This window comes from Apium graveolens, chromosome 10 (genome assembly GCF_009905375.1).
Source record: "Apium graveolens cultivar Ventura chromosome 10, ASM990537v1, whole genome shotgun sequence".
NCBI classification, from domain to species: Eukaryota; Viridiplantae; Streptophyta; class Magnoliopsida; order Apiales; family Apiaceae; genus Apium; species Apium graveolens.
Window position 1 is genome coordinate 103,661,311 of NC_133656.1, and position 23,885 is coordinate 103,685,195.

Below are 23,885 nucleotides of genomic sequence, written 5' to 3' on the forward strand. Positions count from 1 at the left end.
TAAACAACATTTATGTTAAACTCACACAGGCATAGTATGTAAAAAAAAGGTACTAATACTCACTGGTACTGAGTCATCATTAATTAAATGTATGGTTCGATTACCAAGCTGTAGATAGCGCTTGGATTTCCAAGTGCATTATAATCAAACTCAGATCGAAGCCTTTCATTTGCAACATCATCGCACAAAACAGCTCCATTGTGTAATTAGGTTTTTAGAGGATTATACAATCTCTATTGCATATAGATTATATAGGGGCATGCCAAACTTTCCAGATCCAATATATTTCAAAAGAATCAAATGGTATGACCTCAATCCACATTAATCCATCATTCACTTCAGCACTTGAATGCTTTTCCCACCTTACCAATTTGTCCATGCCATATACGAAACTTATCAATCTTCAGAAACACATACTCAGGCAGCAAGTAATTTTTTCTAAGAAGAGAAAGAATGTGATAGTACCTGCAACAACAATAACTATTTGAAACTCATTTTATGAACAAACGTAATATAATGTTCAGTAATATGGTAATCTAAAAAAAGTTACTCATTCTCCACGTTAGTAATGGGAACCAATGTTGGTACATATAAAACTGATTTAAACATCTTCTAAATTCCTTTGATATTGTAACATATACATAATATATGGTTCTATGCAATCTTTTTTGGTATTGTTGTGCTTCTTCAACTTATATTGCAGCCTAAACAATTGTTTTTTCTTATAAAATTAAAATCTTATTGAAATATTAATCTGTATAATATACAGATGTAATTCCGTAGACATCCAAAATTTTAATAGGGTTAATATAGTTAAACTTTTAATATCTTATACAAATTTTATACCTCTCCAAAAATTGAAATGACAACTCAATGTTCTTCGATAACTCAATTTCACATTTACAACGCCATAGCGCAGCGGGCACAATGACTAGTTCTACTTCTACATAATTGCTAAATATAATAAAATTTTGTTTTGGTAAAGCAAATTACAATTTGAACATTTACTTGTTATATGTGATGATATTTAATTCTAATATTCCTCGCAAAAAGTGATTGTCATTTAATCCAACTGATATTTAGTACTCCTTGTATTATTTTTATTTATATCACGTTTGATTTTTTTGCACACACTTTTAAGTGGTTCAACCGTACAGTTAGAATAATAATTTTCAATTTTTCTTTTTTTGTGAATGAAAAATAAAACTAAAACTTTAATTTATAAAAATAAAATTTTAAAAAATATTATTTTATCTATGCGGACAAAAAACTTAGAAGTGTGTGCAAAAAAAGTCAAATAACATATAAAAAAGAGTAGTAATTCTTTTTCCTTCCATAATTTCATTTTCATGAATTTCACTTTAATGGTTAAAAAATTTAAAAGCTTTCACCGCAAATAAAAACAATTTATTAAATTACTCAATTTTTTAGATTATTTTTTAAATTTATCGTTTAGCTTTTCGAATAGTAAAAATAATTATTTTTGTGAATTTGTAATTCTAGATATGTCAAAATATTTTGAAGATATGAACATAAATAGATATTTATGTTCTTAACTACCTATTATTTTCTTTCTTTTTTTAAATTTAACCTTTTCTTAAAAAACTGTGATGAATCTATTAATTTTTCCAAAAATAAAATTGAGAAATACTAAAATATATTCAAAATAACAACGCTTAATAATAACTCGTTTGCGATATCAACGGTATCAAGACAGCAACGAGAACATATTGTTAATTGTTCTTAAAATTATTACGGAATAAGTCGATCTTATTTTATCACTTTCAACACAAAACTCTTTACCGCTAACATCTTTAAACTTGTTATTAGTCGAATGCTCTTTACATTTTGAAAAATAAGCATTTTTGGCTGTTAAATATCGAGGAAAATTAATGAAATATACGCATCGTCATTTACTTTTAATGATCAACTTAATACGGAATAAAGCCATTTAAAAAAATGCATTTCCCACTTGAAAACTTAAAATTTGATGACAGGCCAGATAAAGAGGCCCAGCCCAGTTGGCAACATTTGAAAGTCTCTCGAAATCAATTAGCCACATCTATCAGAAACCCTAATTTCATCTATCTCGCCCTCACAATCAATGGCAGCTACAATGGCGCAACAACCAAGCAAAGTCCGATGGGGCGAGCTAGAAGAAGAGGAAGATAACGAGGACTACGCTTATCTCCTCCCGCCCCGTCAAGTAATTGGGCCGGATCATAATGGCCTCAAAAAAGTAATCGAGCACAAGTTTAATGATGAGGGCAATAAGGTCAGAATCACAACTACTATTCGTGTTAGAAAACTTGCTAATGCTAGGCTTAGTAAAAGAGCTGTTGAGAGACGATCTTGGCCTAAGTTTGGAGATGCTATTCACGAAGATGTGGGTGCTAGGTTGACTATGGTTTCTACCGAGGAGATTCTTCTCGAACGCCCTCGCGCTCCCGGTACATTTCCTTTTCTGTCTCACTCACTTTCGATGTTTTTTTCAATATTCTTCTTCATTGCATTTCTGCTCAATTTTTAGGGTTGTTTATTTATGTGTTAGCGTAATGGAATTTAATGAGAGGTTTGTGTATGTCTATATATATGGAATTGCATAAAAGTTTTAAAATTGATGCTTTACTTGTTGGATTTTATAATTTCAATTTGGGTTTATATAAAATTATATGATTTTCATGATTAAAATCAAGTTTTATGAAGTTTTGATTGTTGGATGTTGGGTGGTGTGTAGTTTCTCGGTTAGGGATTGCGGGTAATTTAAAATTGGGATTATATAAATTTGATGCTTTGCTTGGTGGGTTGTTTGCGGATTATATATTTTCTTTGCCGGTGTTAATGTAATGAGTTGTAGTGTTAGTATATGTGTGGATACTGGATTGTACTAGATGATGGGTATTGTGGATCATGCAATTTTCTTTTTGAGAGGAATCCAGTCTGTTTCTTTGGATATATTTGTATTCATTCGAAGCTAAGTTCGACATACTACTCTCATATTGTCAACTCCCATTTTTCAGCAGTATCACATTGTTTACTCCACTTCTCTAACATTGCACTAGTCCCATACATTCACATATATTTTATCCGGTGTTTATAGCCCTAACAAAACTAGCATAATATTCCGTGTCTGAAGATGTTCAGTTTTTGGTTTAAATTATCATGGTTTCTTCTCCCTGGCGCTCCAGCAATCGGAGTACTCATTTGCTATTTGTTTCAAGTCATCGGAATCATTCTTCCATGCATAAATTATGTACACGTGTTTTACCAAGCACCGGCATTAATATGCTTTAGTACTTCTGCAGGCTGACACAGTATTATATAATTAGATGTTTGGTTTTAATAAAGAACCACATTTTCTGTTCAATCTTGCTATTGAAACATTCAATTTTTTTATCCCAATTTACTGGATTTCTAACATTATGCACAAAATTATTTAAGTTAAATATTTAGTAACTTGCAAGAAAGTACAGTCTCATAATTTTCATATTTCTTAGTGCATGATGGTTTATAAATGCTTCTAATATGGATTTGCTGGAGTTGCATAGATTATACAGAAGGTGTCAGGAACTGATAAGTTCCTGGACAATATTGTGTCTATTTTTGGTGTTTTCTGTTGATTTAAGTAGGATAACAGCTAAAGTAAGCTGAGAAACAGAGATATAGAGCAGAATAGAGATAGAATCAGAGAGATTAGGTAAAGATCAGAGAGAAACTTGAGAGAAAAGACAGAATTTTAGAGAGATTAGAGATAGAATGGATTTAGAAACGCTAGAGAGAGAAAGTAAGCATCGGTTATAGAGAGAGAGAGATTTGGTGGCAAATGCCAATTTCCATATATTCAAGTCCTCATCTGAAAATACAAACAATACAGGTATCTATAGACCCTGAACTATGTAACTAACTCCAGAATAGTAAATGACTCTAATGCCCTTTACTACTACTGCTGCTGCTCTAGTCTACTACTAGTTAGCTTTAATGTCAGTTCCTGACAGAAGGGCATGTGGTTTTTGATTTACTAACATTCTAATTAATTTTAATGACTCAATCCTGACAGGTAGCAAAGGAGAAGAAGCAAAGGCTAGTGGAGATGCTTTGTCTCAAATTGGGAAAGCAGGTGCTGTTCTTATGGTTTGCAGAACCTGCGGTAAGAAAGGAGATCACTGGACTTCAAGGTGTCCTTACAAAGATCTTGCTCAACCAAGTGAAACATTCAGTGAGCAGACACCTACTTCAGATGCTGCAGCTGCACCAGGTGCTACTAAAGGAGCATATGTTCCTCCCAGCTTGCGACCAGGGGCAGAGAGGACCACTGGGTCTGATATGAGACGAAGGACTGAAGAGAATTCAGTCCGGGTTACAAATCTATCAGAAGACACCCGTGAGCCTGACTTGCTTGAGCTATTTCGTACTTTTGGCCCTGTTACCCGCACTTATGTTGCCATTGACCAGAAGACTGGTATGAGCAGGGGTTTTGGTTTTGTTAATTTTGTAAGCAGGGAGGACGCTGAGAGAGCTATCAACAAACTGAATGGGTATGGTTACGACAACCTCATACTCAACGTTGAATGGGCGGCACCAAGGGCGAACTAGTATCTACCCGGAAGCAAGACAATACTCTTATAATTTAATAACTAAATAATTCGTCCTACTGAATGAAAAGATTTTCGGGAATCTCCTTATGACTGTTTCAGATTTCCTTGTGGTTGAATTATGCGTTTTCTTAATATGAGTTTGTAAACTGAGATTCTTATTTTCTTTATGCTGTACCTGGTTTTTTCTACAAGAGTACAACTAATACTGTTTTTTTTTCTTCAAAGAAATGATTATTTTAGAAGAGTTGGGCAGTGGTGGATATATTTCTGTGGCGCTTCTGCTCATGGACAGATGAGCAGCTTTTATCAGCTATTACAGAGACCAAGTTTACTATTCCGTTGTCTTGTTGATGGTTAGAACTTAACTATATTAATTTGTTTGTCTACCAAAACAATAAACCGTTTACAGCTTTCAAAAATAACTTAAAAGAAAGAGAGTAAACAGCTACTTCAATTGTAGATTTTTTCGCAAACGAGAAATATGCAGAGTTGATTTAAACTTTTGAAAACTTGTAATGTGCGATTTCGGATCAGAATGATTTACGTAAAAAATTAATTTTTTTGGGATTTCATGAGCTGTGTATAATTTGGATGATTCTTATGTTTTCCCACCTTTTATATTCCTTGATTAATAGCCAAATTTTTGGCTTTTCACTATCCCTGTAACTTATTTACAGGTCTATATATAGAGTCATTTGTGTAAGATTGAGAAACACGACAAAATGATAATATAATTCTTTCTTCTCCCTCTTTTTTATACTCTTTGAACTAGTTATATTATAATTATTTTCATAACACGTTATCAGCACGAAAGAAGAAGAAAAAAAAGGGTGGTGGATTTTTCAACTTAACTGCGGCACTACTGAGCAGCACTGGTAGGCCTCCTGTTCAAAAAACTGAACCTTGCGTAAATCTTGCAAACCGTGAGCACTTTATTTTATAGTACTCGATCGTTGTTTTGATTGGTTTTCTATTTGATTTTCGTGTATTGTTTTGATGAGTAGTTGGCTTGTGAGGAACTGTTATATTTTGCTTGCTTCGTAAATTGTACAAACCCTGTACCTTATTACAATAGTTAATCATTCTAAATGGTGACATTGCCTGATAACTAGAACTTAATTATTAAACTTTCATGAAAGCCTGTGATCCGTTTTGCTGTCCTATATCCTTCACATAGGTTTTTGGTGTCTAATGAAATTTGGTGTGATAGTGTATGCATAGAGCACCTATTCTTTTACTTATTATAAAAGCATCTACTCTTTTACTTGTCACTACTGGGGCTGGCTAAAAAAATAAAAATAAGATAAGCATGAGAATACCAACCGGCCAACTTTGCTTAATTGTCTTTGACCTGCCTTGTTTTTGTGCCTTCACCTATTCATATACATTTATAATTATATATAAGAGTGCTTCTTGTGTTTTTGGCTTCTATCATAATGCTCAATTTGTTTTAAATTATATATATTTAGTAGCATGTTTAGGTACAATTTGTAGGCATGGTTTTGGATATTTAGATGTTTAATGACATTATAGCTAAAAGGAGACATTTACTTTTATTTGGGATTTAATAATATTTAGGTCATGTTTGTTATTAAGAAATTTTAATCCCGGATGCTTATCTTTATTTCTCTAAATTTAAATGAAAGCATGGCTACAAGTATTCTAATCGCGGCTAATGACATGATATATTAAGTTTTGTTAGTCTAGTTAATGGACCCAGTAGATTATTTTGACTTGACATGCTAGCTTATGTAGGAACTGGCACTAATGTAATGATTACAAAAATATATAAGTAGGAAAACATATCTTATTAAAAACAGTAAGCATAGAGTAAACATAGAGCATCATAATTTGTTCAAATATTTGTATATTAACTGTTAGTGGTTTTGTGTATGTGATAACTATGTTTTCTATCGCTTTTATTTCCAATCTTGTCGCAAACAAATTATTGCATTAATTTAGGCGTATTCAAATTTTTATTCTTCATGCATAATATATTTTATACGTAGCTTTTGCCATGCATCATACTTTATGCTTCATAATTGACATGCATGTTTATTTGTTTAACTTATACATGCATATAGTTGTCAAATTTTTATTAATTTGTGCATATAGTGCGTGTTTGAATGTGTTTTCTTGATTATATGTGTTTGTTTTCGTGAATTAATATTTTAATTATATTTTGTAGTAAGAAAAATGTCAAATCTGACGAAACTTGAATTCAACGCACTTGATATCACTGGCAATAATTATTTAACGTGGATTCTTGATGCTGAAATTCACCTTAATGCTATGGGTCTTGGAGACATCATAAAGGAAGGAAATGTGAAAACTGAGCAAGAAAAGGCAAAAGCCATGATATTCCTTCGACATCACCTTCATGAAGGCTTGAAAACTGAATACTTGACTGTTAAGGATCCGTTAAACCTTTGGAATGATCTAAAAGAGAGATATGATCATCAAAAAACTGTGATACTCCCTAAGGCTCGCTATGATTGGCTACACTTGCAAGATTATAAAAGTGTAAGCGAGTATAATTCAGCAATGTTCAAAATCACTTCTCAACTGAAATTATGCGGTGAAAATGTAACTGATAAAGATATGCTGGAAAAGACTTATTCCACTTTTCATGCCAACAATATGCTCCTGCAGCAGCAATATCGTGAACAGGGGTTCACGAAATATTCTGAACTTATTTCTGTCTTGCTTTTTGCTGAGCAAAATAATGAACTTTTGATGAAAAATCATCAAGCTCGTCCAACTGGTTCAACACCATTCCCTGAAGTGAATGTTGTTACTAATAATGATTTTGGACGTGGACGAGGACGAGGACGTGGTTTTGGACGAGGTCGTGAACATGCTCGTGGACGTGGTTTTGGGCATGGTCGAGGTCATAAATATCGAAACTTCTCAAATTTTAAAAAGAAGCCTCACCGCCAGAAGTGGACAAAGAATGAGGAAAAGCCTAAGGGAAATATGATGGGTCAAAGGGTTGAAAGCATTTGTCATCGTTGTGGAATAAAAGGGCACTGGAGTAAGACCTGTCGTACCTCCAAACACCTTGTTGATCTCTACCAAGCTTCTTTAAAAGGTGTTGAGCCTAATTTACTGAGCAACATGATCCTATGGGTCTTTCCCAGCTTGAAACTCACCTTGGTGGAGATAATCAAATTGATCCACTCAACTCTACTCACATGGAAGTGTCTGATTTCTTTGAAGATGGCAATATGGAGGTGGCCAAATTTGGCGGTGATGATGCCAATTAAATAAAAGGCCTTGCTTTATTTTATTAAATGTTTATGTATTTACGGATCAACATGATAAACTCTCTTTTGTCTGGGTTTTTAAGATGTTGCATAATTTCAAATCTATGGAAAGGTATGAGATGTTTTATTTCTAATTTTGCTTTATTTTTGTATGAAGAACATGGCCAACAGCCTCTCATCATATGTCATAAAAGATGAGGAATCACTTTGCTTAGCAGATAGTGCAACAACACACACAATTCTAAAAAATCAAAAATATTTTTCGCATCTAAAGTTAGCTAAAGCTAATGTGAACACCATATCTGGTGCATCAAATTTTATTGATGGCTCCGGAAGAGCAAATATAGTGTTACCTAATGGAACACGACTTACTATTGATGATGCAATATTTTCCACCAAATCAAAAAGAAACCTTTTGATTTTCAAAGATATACGTAAAAATGGATATCACATAGAAATAACAAATGCAAATGATGAAGAATTTTTATATATCACATCAGTTGTCTCAGGGGTAAAACAGTTAATTGAAAAGCTCCCCTCATATAAATCTGGATTGTATTACACCTTCATAAATCCAGTTGAATCATATATGGTGGTGAACAAAAAATTAGAGGACCCGACTAATTTTATGATATGGCATGATCGTTTAGGCCATCCGGGTTCAACAATGATGCGGAGAATTATAGAAAACTCAAATGGACATCCTCTCAAGAACAAAATTGTTCCTTTATCTAAAGATGTCCCTTGTATTGCTTGTTTTCAAGGAAAATTGATAACTAGACCATCTCCTGTGAAAGTTTCAATTGAATGCCCAAACTTTTTGGAGCGAATACAAGAAGATATATGTTGACCAATTACCCCATCTAGTGGGCCATTTCAGTAATTTATGGTACTCATTGATGCATCAACACGATGATCGCATATTAGTTTATTGTCCACTCCTAACGTTGCTTTTGCACGACTCCTTACTCAAATAATTCGGTTAAGAGCACAATTCCCTGATCATAATATAAAGAAAATAAGATTGGACAATGCAGGGGAATTTACATCCCAATATTTTAATGATTATTGTATGTCAATTGGGATTGAAGTGGAACATTCGGTTGCCCACGTACACACTCAAAATGGTATGGCCGAATCTTTCATCAAAAGGCTACAACTGATTGCTAGACCTTTACTTATGAAAACAAATTTACCAAATTCAACTTAGGGACATGCGATTTTACATGCGGCTTCTTTAGTTCGGTTACGACCGACCTCTTATCATCAATATTCCCTGTGCAACTTGTAAATGGTACAGAACCGAATATCTCTCATTTAAGAGTTTTTGGGTGTGCAGTTTATGTTCCGATATCCCCTCCCCAACGAACAAAAATGGGACCCCAAAGAAGATCAGGGGTATATGTTGGGTTTGAATCTCCCTCAATTATTAAATATTTGAAACCGGTGACTGGTGATTTATTTAAGGCAAGGTTTGCCGATTGTCAATTTGATGAGACAGTTTTTCCTGCATTAGGGGGAGATAAGATAAAATTTGAAAAAGAAAAGCAAGAAATTTTATGGAATGCAGCATCCCTGTCTCATTTTGATCCTCGTACAAATCAATGTGAACTTGAAGTTCAAAAGATTATCCACCTACAAGAAGTCGCAAATAAATTGCCTGATACATTTACTGATGTCAAGAATGTGACAAAGTCACATATACCAGCTGTTAATGTTCCTTGTAAAATTAAACTTCCTGAAGAAGATAATAAATTATGCTAGCAAATGAGTCTAAAGCACGCCAGAAGCGTGGTAGACCTATTGGATCCAAGGATAAAACTCCAAGAAAAACAAGGAAACTTGATAATGAAGTTGGTACATCAAATGACATCATAGAATTGATCACTGAAGAGACGTCTTCTAAGGATGATCAAACACCTGAAATTGTTGACAATGAAGAGATCTCGGTAAATTATGTCATTTCAGGAAAGAGGCGGAACAGAAAAGAAATTGTCATGGATGATATATTTGCATATGCAGCTGCACTTGACATTTCTGAGGAAATCGAGGATCATGAGCCTAGATCGATCTATGAATGTAAAAGAAGAAATGATTGGCCCAAGTGGAAAGAAGCTATCGAAGCCAAACTGAAATCACTTGAAAAACGCCAAGTTTTTGGACCTATTGTCCAAACGCCTGCATGTATAAAACCCGTTGGATATAGATGGGTATTTGTGCATAAAAGAAATGAGAAAAATGAAATTGTGAGATACAAGGCACGCCTTGTTGCTCAAGACTTCTCACAAAGACCGGGAATCGATTACGAAGAAACTTATTCCCCGGTAATGGATGCAACAACATTCAGATTTTTAATAAGTTTGTCAATTCTAGAAGGGCTCCGAATGAATTTAATGGATGTTGTGACTGCCTACTTATATGGGTCACTCGATAGTGATATTTACATGAAGATCCCTGATGGATTAAAAATGCTTGAAGCATATAGTTCAAGACCCCGAGAGATTTACTCAATTAAATTACAGCGATCATTATACGGATTGAAACAGTCGGGTCATATGTGGTACAATCGTCTCAGTGAATATCTTTTGAAAGATGGATACACTAATAATGTAATATGTCCATGTGTTTTTATTAAAAGGACAAAATTGGGGTTTACTATCATTGTAGTATATGTTGATGATTTAAACATCATTGGAACCCCATATGAACTTCATGAAACGATTGAATATTTGAAAAGAGAGTTTGAAATGAAGGACTTGGGTAAAACAAAACTCTGCCTTGGTTTTCAAGTTGAACATTTATCGAAGGGAATTTTTGTCCACCAGTCTTCATATATTGAAAAGATTCTTAAAAGATTTATTATGGATAAGGCATATCCCGTGAGTACACCCATGGTTGTACGATCATTAGAAAAGAATAAGGAACCATTCTGCCCAAGAGAAAAGAGAGAAGAACTTCTTGGTCATGAAGTACCATATCTTAGTGCCATTGGTGCACTAATGTATCTTGCCAATTATACACGTCCTGATATTGCATTTTCAGTTAACCTTTTGGCAAGACATAATTCTGCTCCAACTCGAAGACATTGGACTGGTGTGAAACAAATATTTAGATATCTTCGAGGAACAATGGATATGGGTTTATTTTATTCTAAAGACTCAAGAGTGGAATTAGTTGGTTATGCAGATGCAGGATATCGGTCGGATCCACACAAAGGAAGATCACAAACAGGTTATATATTCACATATGGCGAGACTGCAATATCTTGGCGATCTACAAAACAGACTCTTGCAGCAACTTCTTCGAATCATGCTGAGTTGTTAGCACTTCATGAAACAAGTCGAGAGTGTGTATGGTTAAGATCTCTAGTCCATCATATTCGAGAATCATATGGTCTTTCAGTTAATAAAGGAACCCCTACTATTCTTTTTGAAGATAATGAAACATGTATCACTCAGACCAAGGAAGGCTACATTAAAGGAGATCGAACAAAGCACATTGATCCAAAATTCTTCTTCACTCACAAACTTCAGCAGAGAGAAGATATTAATGTTTGTCAAATTCGCTCATGTAAAAATCCAGCAGATTTGTTTACAAAAACACTTCCAATATCTTCTTTTGGAAAGTTAGTACACAAGATTGGAATGCGCAAATTTCGAGACATCTTGTAGTTATGTTAAAATGAGGGGGAGACATCATTTTAAACTATGTACAACACATGTACTCTTTTTCCTTCACTAGAGTTTTTTCCCACAGGGTTTTTCCTAGTAAAGGTTTTAACGAGGCATGATGTAAGTACGTGTCATCCAAGGGGGAGTGTTATGTATAGTTTGGATGACTCTTGTGTTTTCCCACCTTTTATATTCCTTCATTAATAGCCAAACTTTTGCCTTTTCACTATCTTTGTAACTTAATTTACAGGCCTATATATAGAGCCATTTGTGTAAGATTGAGAAACACAACAAAATGATAATACAATTCTTTCTTCTCCCTCTTTTTTATACTCTTTCAGCTAGTTATATTATAGTTATTTTCATAACATAAGCTAGATTTTGACGCCTACTTTCCCAGTCTTAATAATAGAGCATGATATGTATCTTCTTTCTTAAATTATAGTAACATGTAACAAATATTTTTTTAAGAAAATAAAATTTAAAAGGCCGTACATTGCACAAAATATCAGTGTTACAGATTTCGGAAATCGGAACTATTCGGTTGAGGTACCAATTTACGATTTATCGGATGATTTTTAAAAAATCGGATCATTAATCAGCGATTTATCGGAAATCGGTTAAATCGGACAAATATTTTTGACCGATTTTGAGCGATTTATCGGCAATTTTTAAAAAATCGGACGATTTCTATAACAGAGCAAAATAGAATTAACTATAATTCATTTAATGAATTATCGTGTGCCTGAATTTTAAAAAAATATATTATTTTAACGATTTTATTACTTTATCGGAAGTAAAAAAAATATTATGTACATTGTGTTGATAGTGGTAAAAACATTATTTTATGAATAATTTACTTCGTCATGAAACAAGTATTTAAGCAGCCAAAATTATAATAATATTTGTATTATAAATTGCGGAAGAAATAAATACGCCTGGCCCGGACCATCCCCGCCCGATTAGGCAATGCATTGCAAACCTATATAAGCAGCAAGTACCTTGACAACTGGCAACGCAAACCCTATAAATACCCCCTCACAATTGAATTTACAAACGCAAACCTTATAAATACTCCATACTCCTCCTCACAATCAAATCTTACAAAGCTCCTGTTAGCTTTCAGATGGCTACTTCAATAGCAACAAGCGACGTGTACACACAAGTTATAGAAGATGTTATCAACAACGTTCGCAATGACTTTCTTAACAACGATGGTCCTGGCCATGCTGTTCTAATTCTCTAGCTCCAAGGAGTAATTAATTTACATTTATTACCCTCTTTCTTTGTTACTTTGCTTGATATTAAACTCGATGCGATATGATTGCACTTAATTAGTTAGTTAGGTTTGTTTATGTGTTTTTTTAGTTACGGGAAGCCAGGATGTTGCAAGCAGGAGATGGCGTAATTACTCATGGTTATGATCTTAATGTACCTTATGAGGAGTACCAAATCCCGACTGCTGATCTCTTATTTCCTCCGGTAATTTCTCTTTCGTTTCCAGCTCAGCCTTTAATGTGTGAAGGTCTATTGCAATGTCAATTAAGTTCATTTTTTTTTAAAAAAATTAATAATTTATACGTACGGATTTTGTTTATGCTTTCTGTTATGTATTTGATACTGTTGCAGACTCCAATGCAAACACCGTTACCAGTTTCGGGTGAAACACCTTTGCCTGCAGGCACTACTCCCTTTGCACCTTCCAAGAATCTTTCTGAAAACGGTGTAGTTTCTGACATAAAACCTGGAAGACCTAGCCAATTCATGGTAGTTTTCTTTGAAATCACAACGATAGTTCTGCTTCTCATATTTATTAGTGAAGAAAGAACGTCATATATTTAGCTCTTCATACAAAGATATCAAAATTGAATCGTTTTATATTTAGCTAGCTTGTTGGACTTTGCTAACATGAGGGATGGAAGATGTATCTTAACTTATAAGGAGTGGTTTAGGAGACCGTTGGAGCACTATTTCACATCAAGTTCCTTAAATTTTTTCTTAGGACATGAGATAGATAGCCTGTTGGAAAAGTCATTTTGATATAAGTCTTTAGACTATAATTAGTTTGACAAGTAAAGTAGACAAAGCGTCGTTGTTATTGATATCATTATTATCTTGGTTCAACAAATCCGAATGAGGTTTTGTTTGGGGGCATTGCATGTTGTTATGACGAAAAGGCCAAGGCGTTGCATGACGTTATTTTCACTTTGCAAGTGCCTGTCTAAGCATCTAAGTCAACACTATGTAAGAACACTTCTGACAAACCTGATTGTGGAAAATGATCATTCAGCGGATACATATTGTTAACGTTAAATTAAGGTTAATAATGAAATTCAATGTCTTTAATCAGCAAAACAAAAGTCTCGCTCATTTATTTTCTATGACTTATACGTGTAGCATATGTACTGCCTGAAAAGAAATCACTACAAGAAATTCGGCTAAATTCAACCGAATTTTTTGCTAAATTTGACCGATTTTGGTCAAAAATAGCTATTTTCGACCAACCAGTTGTTGGTCGAACAAAGGCTAGTCGAAAATAAGGGGTGCAGTCGAATTTTGCTAAATTCGACCGTACTAAATTCGACCGAATAAATTCGACCAAATAAATTCGATCAACTAAATTCGACCGAAATTGGTTGCAAAAACTCATCCCCAAATTTTTTTGACAAAATTTCAAAATTTCGTAAAAATTCAAAAATCCCGCCCACAAATACTAAATTCGACCAAATCTGGTCGTAATAAATTTTCTAAATTCGACTAAATCTTGTCGAAATAAGTTTGCTAAATTCGACCAAATTTGGTAGAATTTAGTAAGCGCCAGATTTTTAAAAAACAGCAGCAAAATTTAGCAGAATGTATTTTGTTGCTCAATTTTTTTTGGAATTTTTTACTAGATTTTCCATAATGTAATATTATAAAATAATAACGGACACAATAGTAATTTTTATTTACTAATATTAAAATTACATAAATATGTAATATAGATTTTAAAATATAACAATTTATATCCTTTAGTAACATAATGAAAATCAAATATTATAAAATTAACTCACCCAAATGATAAATAAATATGAAAAAAAATAAAAATAAACTTAAATTGGTTCACATACATGAACTAATTAATAAAGTCTTATTTTACTTCTAATTTTTCGGAAATGAATTTGTCGGAGGTGATGGCATAAACTTTCGTCGGAGGTGATGGAGTCGAACTCGCCGGAATTGTTGTGAAATGGTGAACTCGCCGGAATTGTTATGAAATGGTGAACTCGCCGGAATTGGTGTGAATCGAATGAATTCACCGGAATTGGTTTATATTAATTTGCCATTTGGAGAAATATAATTAGAGGAGATTTAGTATGAGAGATGTGTGTGTATGTATATATATATTATTTGGAATATACAAAATATGGATGAGTGTGTATGTAGTTAGAGAGTAAGGTTAAGTATGAGTGTAATTTTTTATAAGGGAATGAAATTGAATTTTTCAACATACATATATTATATGTATATATATATGTATATATCTATATATATTCCTAAATAATTTTTTTTAAACAATGAAAGTGTCCTTTAATTTAAATTTTCTCTTTACATGATATGTACTAACCATTTAAAAAACAAAAACAATTTTTTTTAAAAAAACTGGAAATTTCAACCGATTTCGGTCGCTTTTAGCTAAATTCTACCATTTTTGGTCGAATTTAGTAAAAAACTATTAGTGCATTTTCTTTAACGGCAAATTTGTTATTTTCATTCATTTTGAAAAAAAGCGGGAAATTTTCCGCCCAAACCATTTACTAAATTCGACCAAAAATGGTCTAATTTATTTTTTCAAAATTCAAGTTATTGGTGGGAAGTTTCCCCCCTTTTTTGGCAAATTACTAAATTCGACCGGAAAAAAAAGTCGGTTGAATTTAGCTGCTAAATTCGACCGAATAATAAATCGGTTGAATTTAGCTGCTAAATTCGACCGATTAAAAACGGCTGCTCCTAAATTCGACCGTAAATGGTTGAATTTACCCGTGTCCCTTAAAATCGACCCAATAAGGTAGAATTTAGCTGCAGTCGTTTTTAGTTGGTCGAAAATACCCTGAATTTCTTGTAGTGAATGATGACAGATATAATATTGTTGGTAATTTGGTGAAAATTTAGGAGTTCTTCACGATGTCTTCTGGAAAGAGGAAAAGGGATGCTTCAACTTCAGAATATATTAACGGATATATACCGCAACAGGATGGATCTGGAGATGCTATATCAGATGATTCCAAGGTGAAATATATCTGTACCTATAAAATGTTTCCATTGATTTGATAAAGTCTACTCCCATGAATTAAGTTTATTCGCTACTTCGATGTTTTCGTACTATAGCACATCATGATTGCCGAAAGTCAGGACTAGTTGTTTAAATATTGAAAGATGATATATGTTGACAATTTATATTTATAGAGAGTAATTACCATACTCTTTTTTATAGCCCCTCATTAAACTTTTGAGGTAATTTTTTTGAATTACACTTTAAGAGAACAGATAATACGTGGAAAGTATTTAATCGAAGACCCTTGTAGTTTTAGGTCACTTAACATTGTTAGTTACAACCTAGAAGTTATTGAGGCATCTTCCGATTTTAACGTTTTCAGTATCTGTTAAAATCCCTCTTATAAACACCAATAGATCAGTTAGCAGGTAAAACAAGATCACCTTTCACCTATGACTTATGGCTTAGGAGATGTAAAGTAATGTCGGCTGCATATTCTTCTGATGGGGATCTTCATTGCCCACATGTTAGGCATAATGAGCTTTAATCTTTACAAATAGAAATGTATTGCACTACAATAATTTTCAGAGCGTCCACATACATGATCTTCATTGTCCACATGTTAGGCTTAATGAGCTTTCATCCTATACAAGTACAAATGTATTACACTACAATAATTTTCAGTGTCCACATCCATGCCCGAATGTCCAAATGGGTACTGGAGGCAAAATGAAGAGTCGGGGATAAGAGAAGTTAAAGTCCAAATTTATTGTTAGGATTGCTGATGATGAAAACTTAAATATTGTTATTATAGAATGTTAAATTGAATATAGTATTGACGTCGTCATGTATAGGGATGAAATGCTCAGTAGTTAAATCATGCGAGCTAGTCAGCTAAGTGATATCAGGTGGCATCTTTTAATTAGGGTTACTAATACTATATTGATGGATTAGTACATATAGTCATCCATTAATATATCTTAGTCTAAGTGAGAGATATGTGTGTTTGGTAAAGTATGAGGTTTGAAATTTTAAGATTTAGAATAAAATAGAAAAAGCTGAAGATATAGACAATTTATCTCATCAAGCTGAGAATCTATGTTTCTGACAATTTGACTCTGATTAATTATGCATGGTTACTATGCTCAAATCAAATTTCTCTATATAGAGAACCCTTATAACTATTCATGTAGAAGCATTTTTTTTGCTGGCCGACAAACAAATACTGAAATATTATTTTTATTACTTCAAAATATACATTTTAATGAAAATTTAGTAGGTGATATCAAATCATTTATCTGCATCACCATGCCGTTGAATCGAGAAACTTGATTATATAAGATTTAGATGCATCTGTAGTCTATACATTGCTGTTTTTCTGATTACATGGCCATATCACACCGTTATTATATATGTATTAAATTCGTATGAATGAGTTTGGGAGATGCCCGTGTTTGGTTTGGCATAATGTTTTTATTAAAGTGCTGAGATCTGTTAATCTTATCTGGTTCCCATCAATTAACTAAATTTGTGATTTGCTTATCAGTTCGTCTAACAATTTCTAGGATAAAAGAAGAAAATTATATCATATAATAAATCCTTCAGTGCAGTGTCTCAGGTGCTATTTTGCACCTGGATTTTGAACCATTTTACTCAGTACGTGAAATAGGGATGTTATAGAAGTCGCCCCTGTCTCAATCTACAGAGTTCGTGTAAAAGCTCGAGCTCGAGCTCGACCTAATATTGGTTGGTGGTGGGGCACTAAAATCTGTTAGTATAATAAGTTAGAATTGCTTTGACGCGGCTTGTGTCCCAGTTGGAAAGGTAACTCTTTCAAACTGAACTCGATAAGAGAAGTCGGAACTCGACTCAGAAGACACAACCATGAACCTTTTCATATGTGTGACAGTTCCATGTCACCCGAAGTGATGATGACGAAGACTCCGACTACGAACCTTTGAACGAGAATGATGATGATCCGGATGATGTATATCAAGGAGAGGACCTAAATACTCAAGATTTAGTTCTGACTCAGTTTGACAAGGTAGTGTAATTTCGGACATGAAAAGCAACTTTACTTATCAAAGCTATGATGACCTAATCCCTTGACCTGGTTTTATAATTGTTTACAGGTAGACCATCCCCAAGGCAGGTGGAAGTGTACTTTGAAGAACGGCATCATTCACATTAATAAGAAAGACATCCTCCTTATCAAGTAACCAGTTACTCTAAAATCTCAAAGTGTTAGAGAATGGTTCTTTCCAAGATCTTATATTATTCTAACACTCCCCTCACTCGAAAGCCCATTTATGGGTCGAAGAGTGGATCACGGCGCCCATCTTTGGGACATAAATTTGTCTTTCGTGTCCCTCATAAATTATGAGAAATGTTAGGGGTGGCAGGGATCGAACCTGAGTCTTCTGACAGTCTGAGCTCTGATACCATGTCAAGTAACCAGCTCATCTAAAACCTTAGATGAGCTGGTTACTTCACATGGTATCAGAGCTTAGGCTGTCGGGAGAACTAAGGTTCGATTCCCAGCCAACCCCAACATTCTCACAATTTATTGTGGACACTAAAGGCAATTAATGCCCCAAAGATGGGCGCCGGTGTTCCACTTTTTGACCCATAAATGGGATTTCGATAGTGAGGGGGAGTGTTAAATATATGATCATATTGGGGCCTTCGTCTAACACCTTAAGGTTTTAGATGAGCTGGTTACTCAACATGGTATCAGAGCTTAGGCTGGCGGGAGAACTAAGATTCGATTCCCAACCATCCCCAACATTCTCACAATTTAATGTGGACACTAAAGGCAAATAATGCCCCAAAGATGGGCGCCGGTGTTCCAATTTTCGACCCATAAATGGGCTTTCGAGTGAGGGGGATTGCTAAATATATGATCTTATTGGGGCCTTTCTCTAACATCTTAAGGTTTTAAAGTAACTGGTGCCTCAACACTCTTTAGCAAGGTGGGCTTTCTTAGTTTTGTTGTATGATATCATTTATGAATTGGATGATTAACCTTTTCATCCACCATAGTCCTCCAACTATGGTGGTCGATCGAATCGGATCCTTGAATAAAGAATTTGCGATATAAAATCCGCCAACTAGTTCTTTTCGTTAAGGCCTCCGGCAAAAATAACGAAACACAAGTTAAAATATGCAATACCTAGCACCATGATAAATGACGCGACATTGGTAAAGAGAATGAGAGATCTGTGAAATATATGTAAGAACCCTGATTTTTGTAATATTTTAAAACTTCTGTGAATAGTAACTTGAGCTAATTAAGTAATACGTATGGGGATCATCATTAAATGAATAGTGGAATTTTGAGAATCCGAGATCATATTCTTGTTTATCGAGGAAAATAAGTGAATGTAAAAGCCGACGGAATTCGAAGATTCACAATTATACTACGTGTTTTCGTATCCGTAAAGAATGGCGTAAAACCGGGAATACTACGTGAAATAAATAATATATCAAGGTATTTCTATGATCAAGAGAAGGAATGGAATTGGTTATAGGATTATAAGCGATAAAAGAAATCGCTACGAAACAAGTCGTTATACGTGGAAACTATCGGAATGGAACGACGATTGCATTTACGATAAATAAACGAATGAGAAATTAAATCCCATGCAAGTTGGCCATGCATAACCAAGTCCTAACTAGTAGTTAGGAGTGTAACTAGATGATTAGAAGCTAACTAGAATAGTTAGTGGAATAGTGTTGAATAGTGATGGGAGACAAACAAGTACACAAGCCATACTTCTCCCTTTTCTCACTTCACCACACAATCAAACCAACCCATACCTTTGCCAAATTATTGTCAAATCTGCTGCATACATCCCATATATTCATTATACACTCCCACACTTTAGCCACAAAAGAAAACAACCACTTTTCCCTCACTTAAAGCTCTCCCATTTTTCATTCCAGCAGTTCGGATTTTCTGAGCAAGGGAAAAAGAAAAATTCATAACTCAAAATATACTCATTCAAATATCATGAAATTTTTACCATAGCTTCTCTATATCATGGGTAAGCTTCGTACCAAATTTCAGCCTCAAATTAATATTTTTCAATTTTATAAAAATGTTTGAATGAGGTGCTGAAAGGTAACTCCAAAATTTTAACTTGTTTCTTGGTTTTATTTCTTAAGGATCTAGCCCTTCTAAGTGTTTTCTAAGAAAACCAAGCCTCAATAATCCTAGCACTAACCTTCCTAGTATCCAAGAAGGTATAACTTTCAACCCTTTAAGGTTTTATGGTTGGATTTAAGAGTTATGTTTGTTGTAGTGTTAAGATCCAAAGGATTGTGTTTGTTTGAGTTTGTATTGATTATGTTCTTGCTAAAGACTTGAGATGTTGAGTTGTAATCCATGTATGTGGTACTAGATAGAGCATATAAGGTTCATGTGGGTGGATCTTGAGAAGTACTTGTGTTTATGATGGTTATAGGTAGTGATTGTGTTAAGATCAAGTAGTAGAAATTGAGTTTGGGCATTCTTGCACTTGATCTGTTTTCTGCAAGACATTTGGCCATGAAAATGGTTAAAATTTGAAAACCACTGGCCATGACTAGATATATATTGTTTTATAGTTTCTATACATATGTAGATCATCATGAGGAGATTTACGGTTTAGGAGTTATGGTCGTTTTAGTGTAAAACATTTCTGCGATTAACCAACTGCACTTAAGTCCACTTGCATGGTGATTTTGAAGGACTTAAAATAATTTTGAGATTCTGGAAAAATTATGAAAAATGGATATGACAGTAGAGAAGACTGTCCAAAAAGAATCTTGGGAAAATATTAATTTTTTCGATTTTATAAAAATATTTTGGTAAAGCGAGCGCAAGCGAGAAACGAATAAAAAACCTAGTTTTGACGAACATTTTCTCACGTTCGAGCTTAAAACTCGAAATGGACTTTCTAAAGCGAACGATCGATTTCAAAACCCGACCATGTTATAAAGTGAGAATATAAGTGTTGAGAATGTGACGATCGGAGATTCGTTATACTTGAGTAGTTGCGAAAGTTGCTTAATAAAAGCGAGACGTTAATCGCGTACTAACTTAGACCGTTGGTTTTTGTTTATAGATCGCCAACCAAACACCAGAGACCATACCACTTCGATTACTCGAGGCAAGTTTTCGAAACCCTATCTCATACTATCCATGCTATATATATACTGTTGTGATATTGATGCCATGATTTACAGTTCAAATATATATATGCTTGTCTATGATATCAATGCATACGAATTATGCGATTGTTTACGAAAATAAATTTCGTTTTACACGAGTATGAGAAGTTGAAACGTATTTCAAATATAATATATGATAATGGGAGTTGAAGATATTTTAATAACGATTTAATTCCGGAGAGAGCCGGACGCGAAAGATTTCTATTTCGATAAATAAAGTACGTTCGCGTAATATATATATCAAGCGAACGATTGAGATTTTGACTTAAACTTCGAGAAATATTGGTTTATTCATTTAAGGGACACCCTTACTTGATTGATTATTTTATAAAGCGATATTTAAGGGATTATTAAATATCCAGAAAGTATTTAAAAATATACTGAATAGTTTATAAATAATTTCACGTTATTTAATAAAGATTTAGCTATTCAAAGAGCAATTATAGGATACCAAATCATGTTTTGATTATTTGATTAAGGTGTCTCCATTCGTTGGACCTTATTCACAAAATATTTTGTATTTAAGGTTTTTATTAATTCATTGAACCTTAATTAGAAATACTTTGTACTTAAGATTTTATCAATTCATTAAATCCCTCTTATATAATTATGAGACCTTAGATTTTTAATATCTTCGGACTTCTAAAAACTTATTTAAAAATAGACATAATTCCCAAAGGTACTTTCTAAATTATTCAAAACTCTTGAAAGAGATTAATCATTTGAAACGTATCAAAACCTTAGGGAACTTAGTCTTGAAGCATAAGAGTTTTGCTTCCTCGTTCAATAAAGAACAAGTGAGTAATATACGTGTCACCCTACTACAGATAGGGATTTGAAAATGATTTTAAATTCAAAAATCCGACAACTCCCAAAGATCAATTGAGTTAAAAGTGATGAATAAAACATCTTATTTACAGGTCAACTTTTAACGACCTATTCCTTCGAAAAAGGATTTTGAGCAAAAGATATAACTATTTTGGGACTGGAATGTGGCCTGCCCGGCACAGAGTGGTATCGGGCAGTGACCAGGCGCGGAGTGGCGCATTATGCAAGCGCGGAGTGGCGCATTGTACGGTTATATGGTCTATGTGACCATTGACTTTCGGACTTGCACGGCAATGGGCAACCACCGTGTAGTGTCTTGATGAGCCCAAAGGCGGCTAGGTTTGTATTCCTTCTACTAGTAGAGAAAATTTCGTATTCGGCTGATCACCGATACGTGGTTTATTCCAGTATAGTCCCTTTCTTCCATTTTGGAAAAACTGTTGTGAAATATACAACAGATAGCCGATAAGGCTGAGTTTTAAACAAGGATATTGATGAATATATATCAAATCCATTTGAGAAATCTGCCGATAAGGCTGAGTTTAAATAAGGATGTTGATGATTATATATCAAATCCATTTGAGAAATCTGCCAATAAGGCTGAGTTTTAAATTGGGATGTTGATGAATATATATCACACCCATTTGAGAATCTTGGTTCGAGTAACATCTTGAGATTTTGAAATAAAATGAGTACGAGTATAAAATGATTTTGAGAAAGAGATGAATACAAGTATTCAGTGGATATACTATTGTAGTTGATTTTGAGAATATTATAAATTTGATAAGCATATAAACTTTCAGAACGCTTTGGAGATACAAAGTATAATTATTGGTTTTATTTATCCTTACATACTTAATTATGGGGATATATACCTTGCTGAGCTTTAATGCTCACCCTTGCTTTTATATATCATATCACAACAGACTACCAGCATGGATCAGACCAGGACTGCTGTCCGTAGGCGGGTAAGGAACGCTCGTGAGTTCCGTAGGCTTTTTGTGCGCCAGCCCCGTCAGGTAGATAAGTGGAAATGATTTATTTGATAATGTTTCCAAGCATATAACCTGTGTGTATGTGAGTTTGAATAAAAGGTCGAGTAATATTATGAAAAGAGAATTATTTAATTAATAAGTGATCGTAACGACCCGAATTCACGACCTTGGATTTGGGGGTGTTACAGAAATGGTATCAGAGCCAAAGGTTATAAGTTTTGGAAGCAGTAAGAGTAAAATGGGTAGACTGAGGATCTAAAAGTTAACAAGAACTCTCATCGAGTTCGTAGTCGGATTACTATGGAGTAGTCGCGACGGTAGTACCCAAGGGGACCTTAGCCTTAAGAGTTGAGGCATTGGTTGAGTTATTAACAGTCGATTGAAAAGCCAATATTAAGGGAAGAGAATGAGTTGTAGCACTCAGAGAAAAGATTGCTAAGAGTTATATGCGAAAGAGAGTCCATTGGTTGAGCCAATAGAGTTTGTTGATGGACTACCAGGAGTTATGTTGAAGTGTTTATGTGAAGTGTTATAAGGAAATTGATGGAATCGTTTAAGATCGACATAATGAGGAAAGGAGAAAATTGTACATGATTTTTTTTATAATGTTGATATAGAAGTGGAGCTAAGTCTCCGGAGAAAGCGGGATGAAGATGATACCCCAATACCATAGGTTGATTGGAAAACCCGAGTCTTGCCACTCATAGCTCTTTATAGAGTGTCCTTGAGGAGACATATTAGGCAAGAATCAAGATGCTTAATTCTTTTACCATTAAGGTTATTACGTTACCTGAATTGGTTGAAAGTATTGTTCCGATAATAAGGGTTCAATACATGACGAACAACGATTCTACCAAGAAGGGTATTCGCTATACCATTGAGGAATCTATGTCCTATAAGGAAGATTTTAGCGTGTCCCAAGATGAGAATGCTATGCGATAATACGAAATCATTTCGTCCGTTAAGCCATTATGGTTCGACACGGAAAGCGAGAATCGACAGAATAATTTCTGAAAAGTTTCATGCTCCTGCAATCAACGCAGCAAGCTCCGAACTACTGG

At 34.2% G+C, this 23,885-nt stretch overlaps 3 protein-coding genes and 1 long non-coding RNA gene across 4 annotated transcripts; all 4 read left to right on the plus strand.

The window, feature by feature from the left end:
• The first annotated feature begins 2,000 nt into the window (after positions 1-2,000).
• On the plus strand, positions 2,001-4,786 carry LOC141692405 (uncharacterized). The gene is made up of 2 exons (XM_074497227.1): positions 2,001-2,450; positions 4,058-4,786. Exons 1-2 carry the CDS (start codon positions 2,105-2,107, stop codon positions 4,591-4,593), a joined length of 882 nt encoding a protein of 293 aa, XP_074353328.1. The 5' UTR covers positions 2,001-2,104; the 3' UTR covers positions 4,594-4,786.
• Positions 4,787-6,791: 2,005 nt separating this feature from the next.
• LOC141690819 (uncharacterized) lies at positions 6,792-8,711 on the plus strand. The gene is made up of 2 exons (XM_074495581.1): positions 6,792-7,724; positions 8,019-8,711. The coding sequence occupies exons 1-2, from the start codon at positions 6,792-6,794 to the stop codon at positions 8,709-8,711; spliced, it is 1,626 nt and encodes a 541-aa protein (XP_074351682.1).
• A 3,947-nt stretch (positions 8,712-12,658) lies between these two features.
• Positions 12,659-18,006, plus strand: LOC141690820 (transcription initiation factor IIA large subunit-like). Its single transcript, XM_074495583.1, has 6 exons — positions 12,659-12,763; positions 12,901-13,014; positions 13,162-13,299; positions 15,685-15,801; positions 17,697-17,831; positions 17,920-18,006. Exons 1-6 carry the CDS (start codon positions 12,659-12,661, stop codon positions 18,004-18,006), a joined length of 696 nt encoding a protein of 231 aa, XP_074351684.1.
• Positions 18,007-19,758: 1,752 nt separating this feature from the next.
• On the plus strand, positions 19,759-22,927 carry LOC141693837 (uncharacterized). Its single transcript, XR_012563290.1, has 4 exons — positions 19,759-19,833; positions 19,955-20,032; positions 20,896-20,940; positions 22,756-22,927. It is a non-coding gene; the product is annotated as an uncharacterized LOC141693837 (long non-coding RNA).
• Positions 22,928-23,885: the final 958 nt, after the last annotated feature.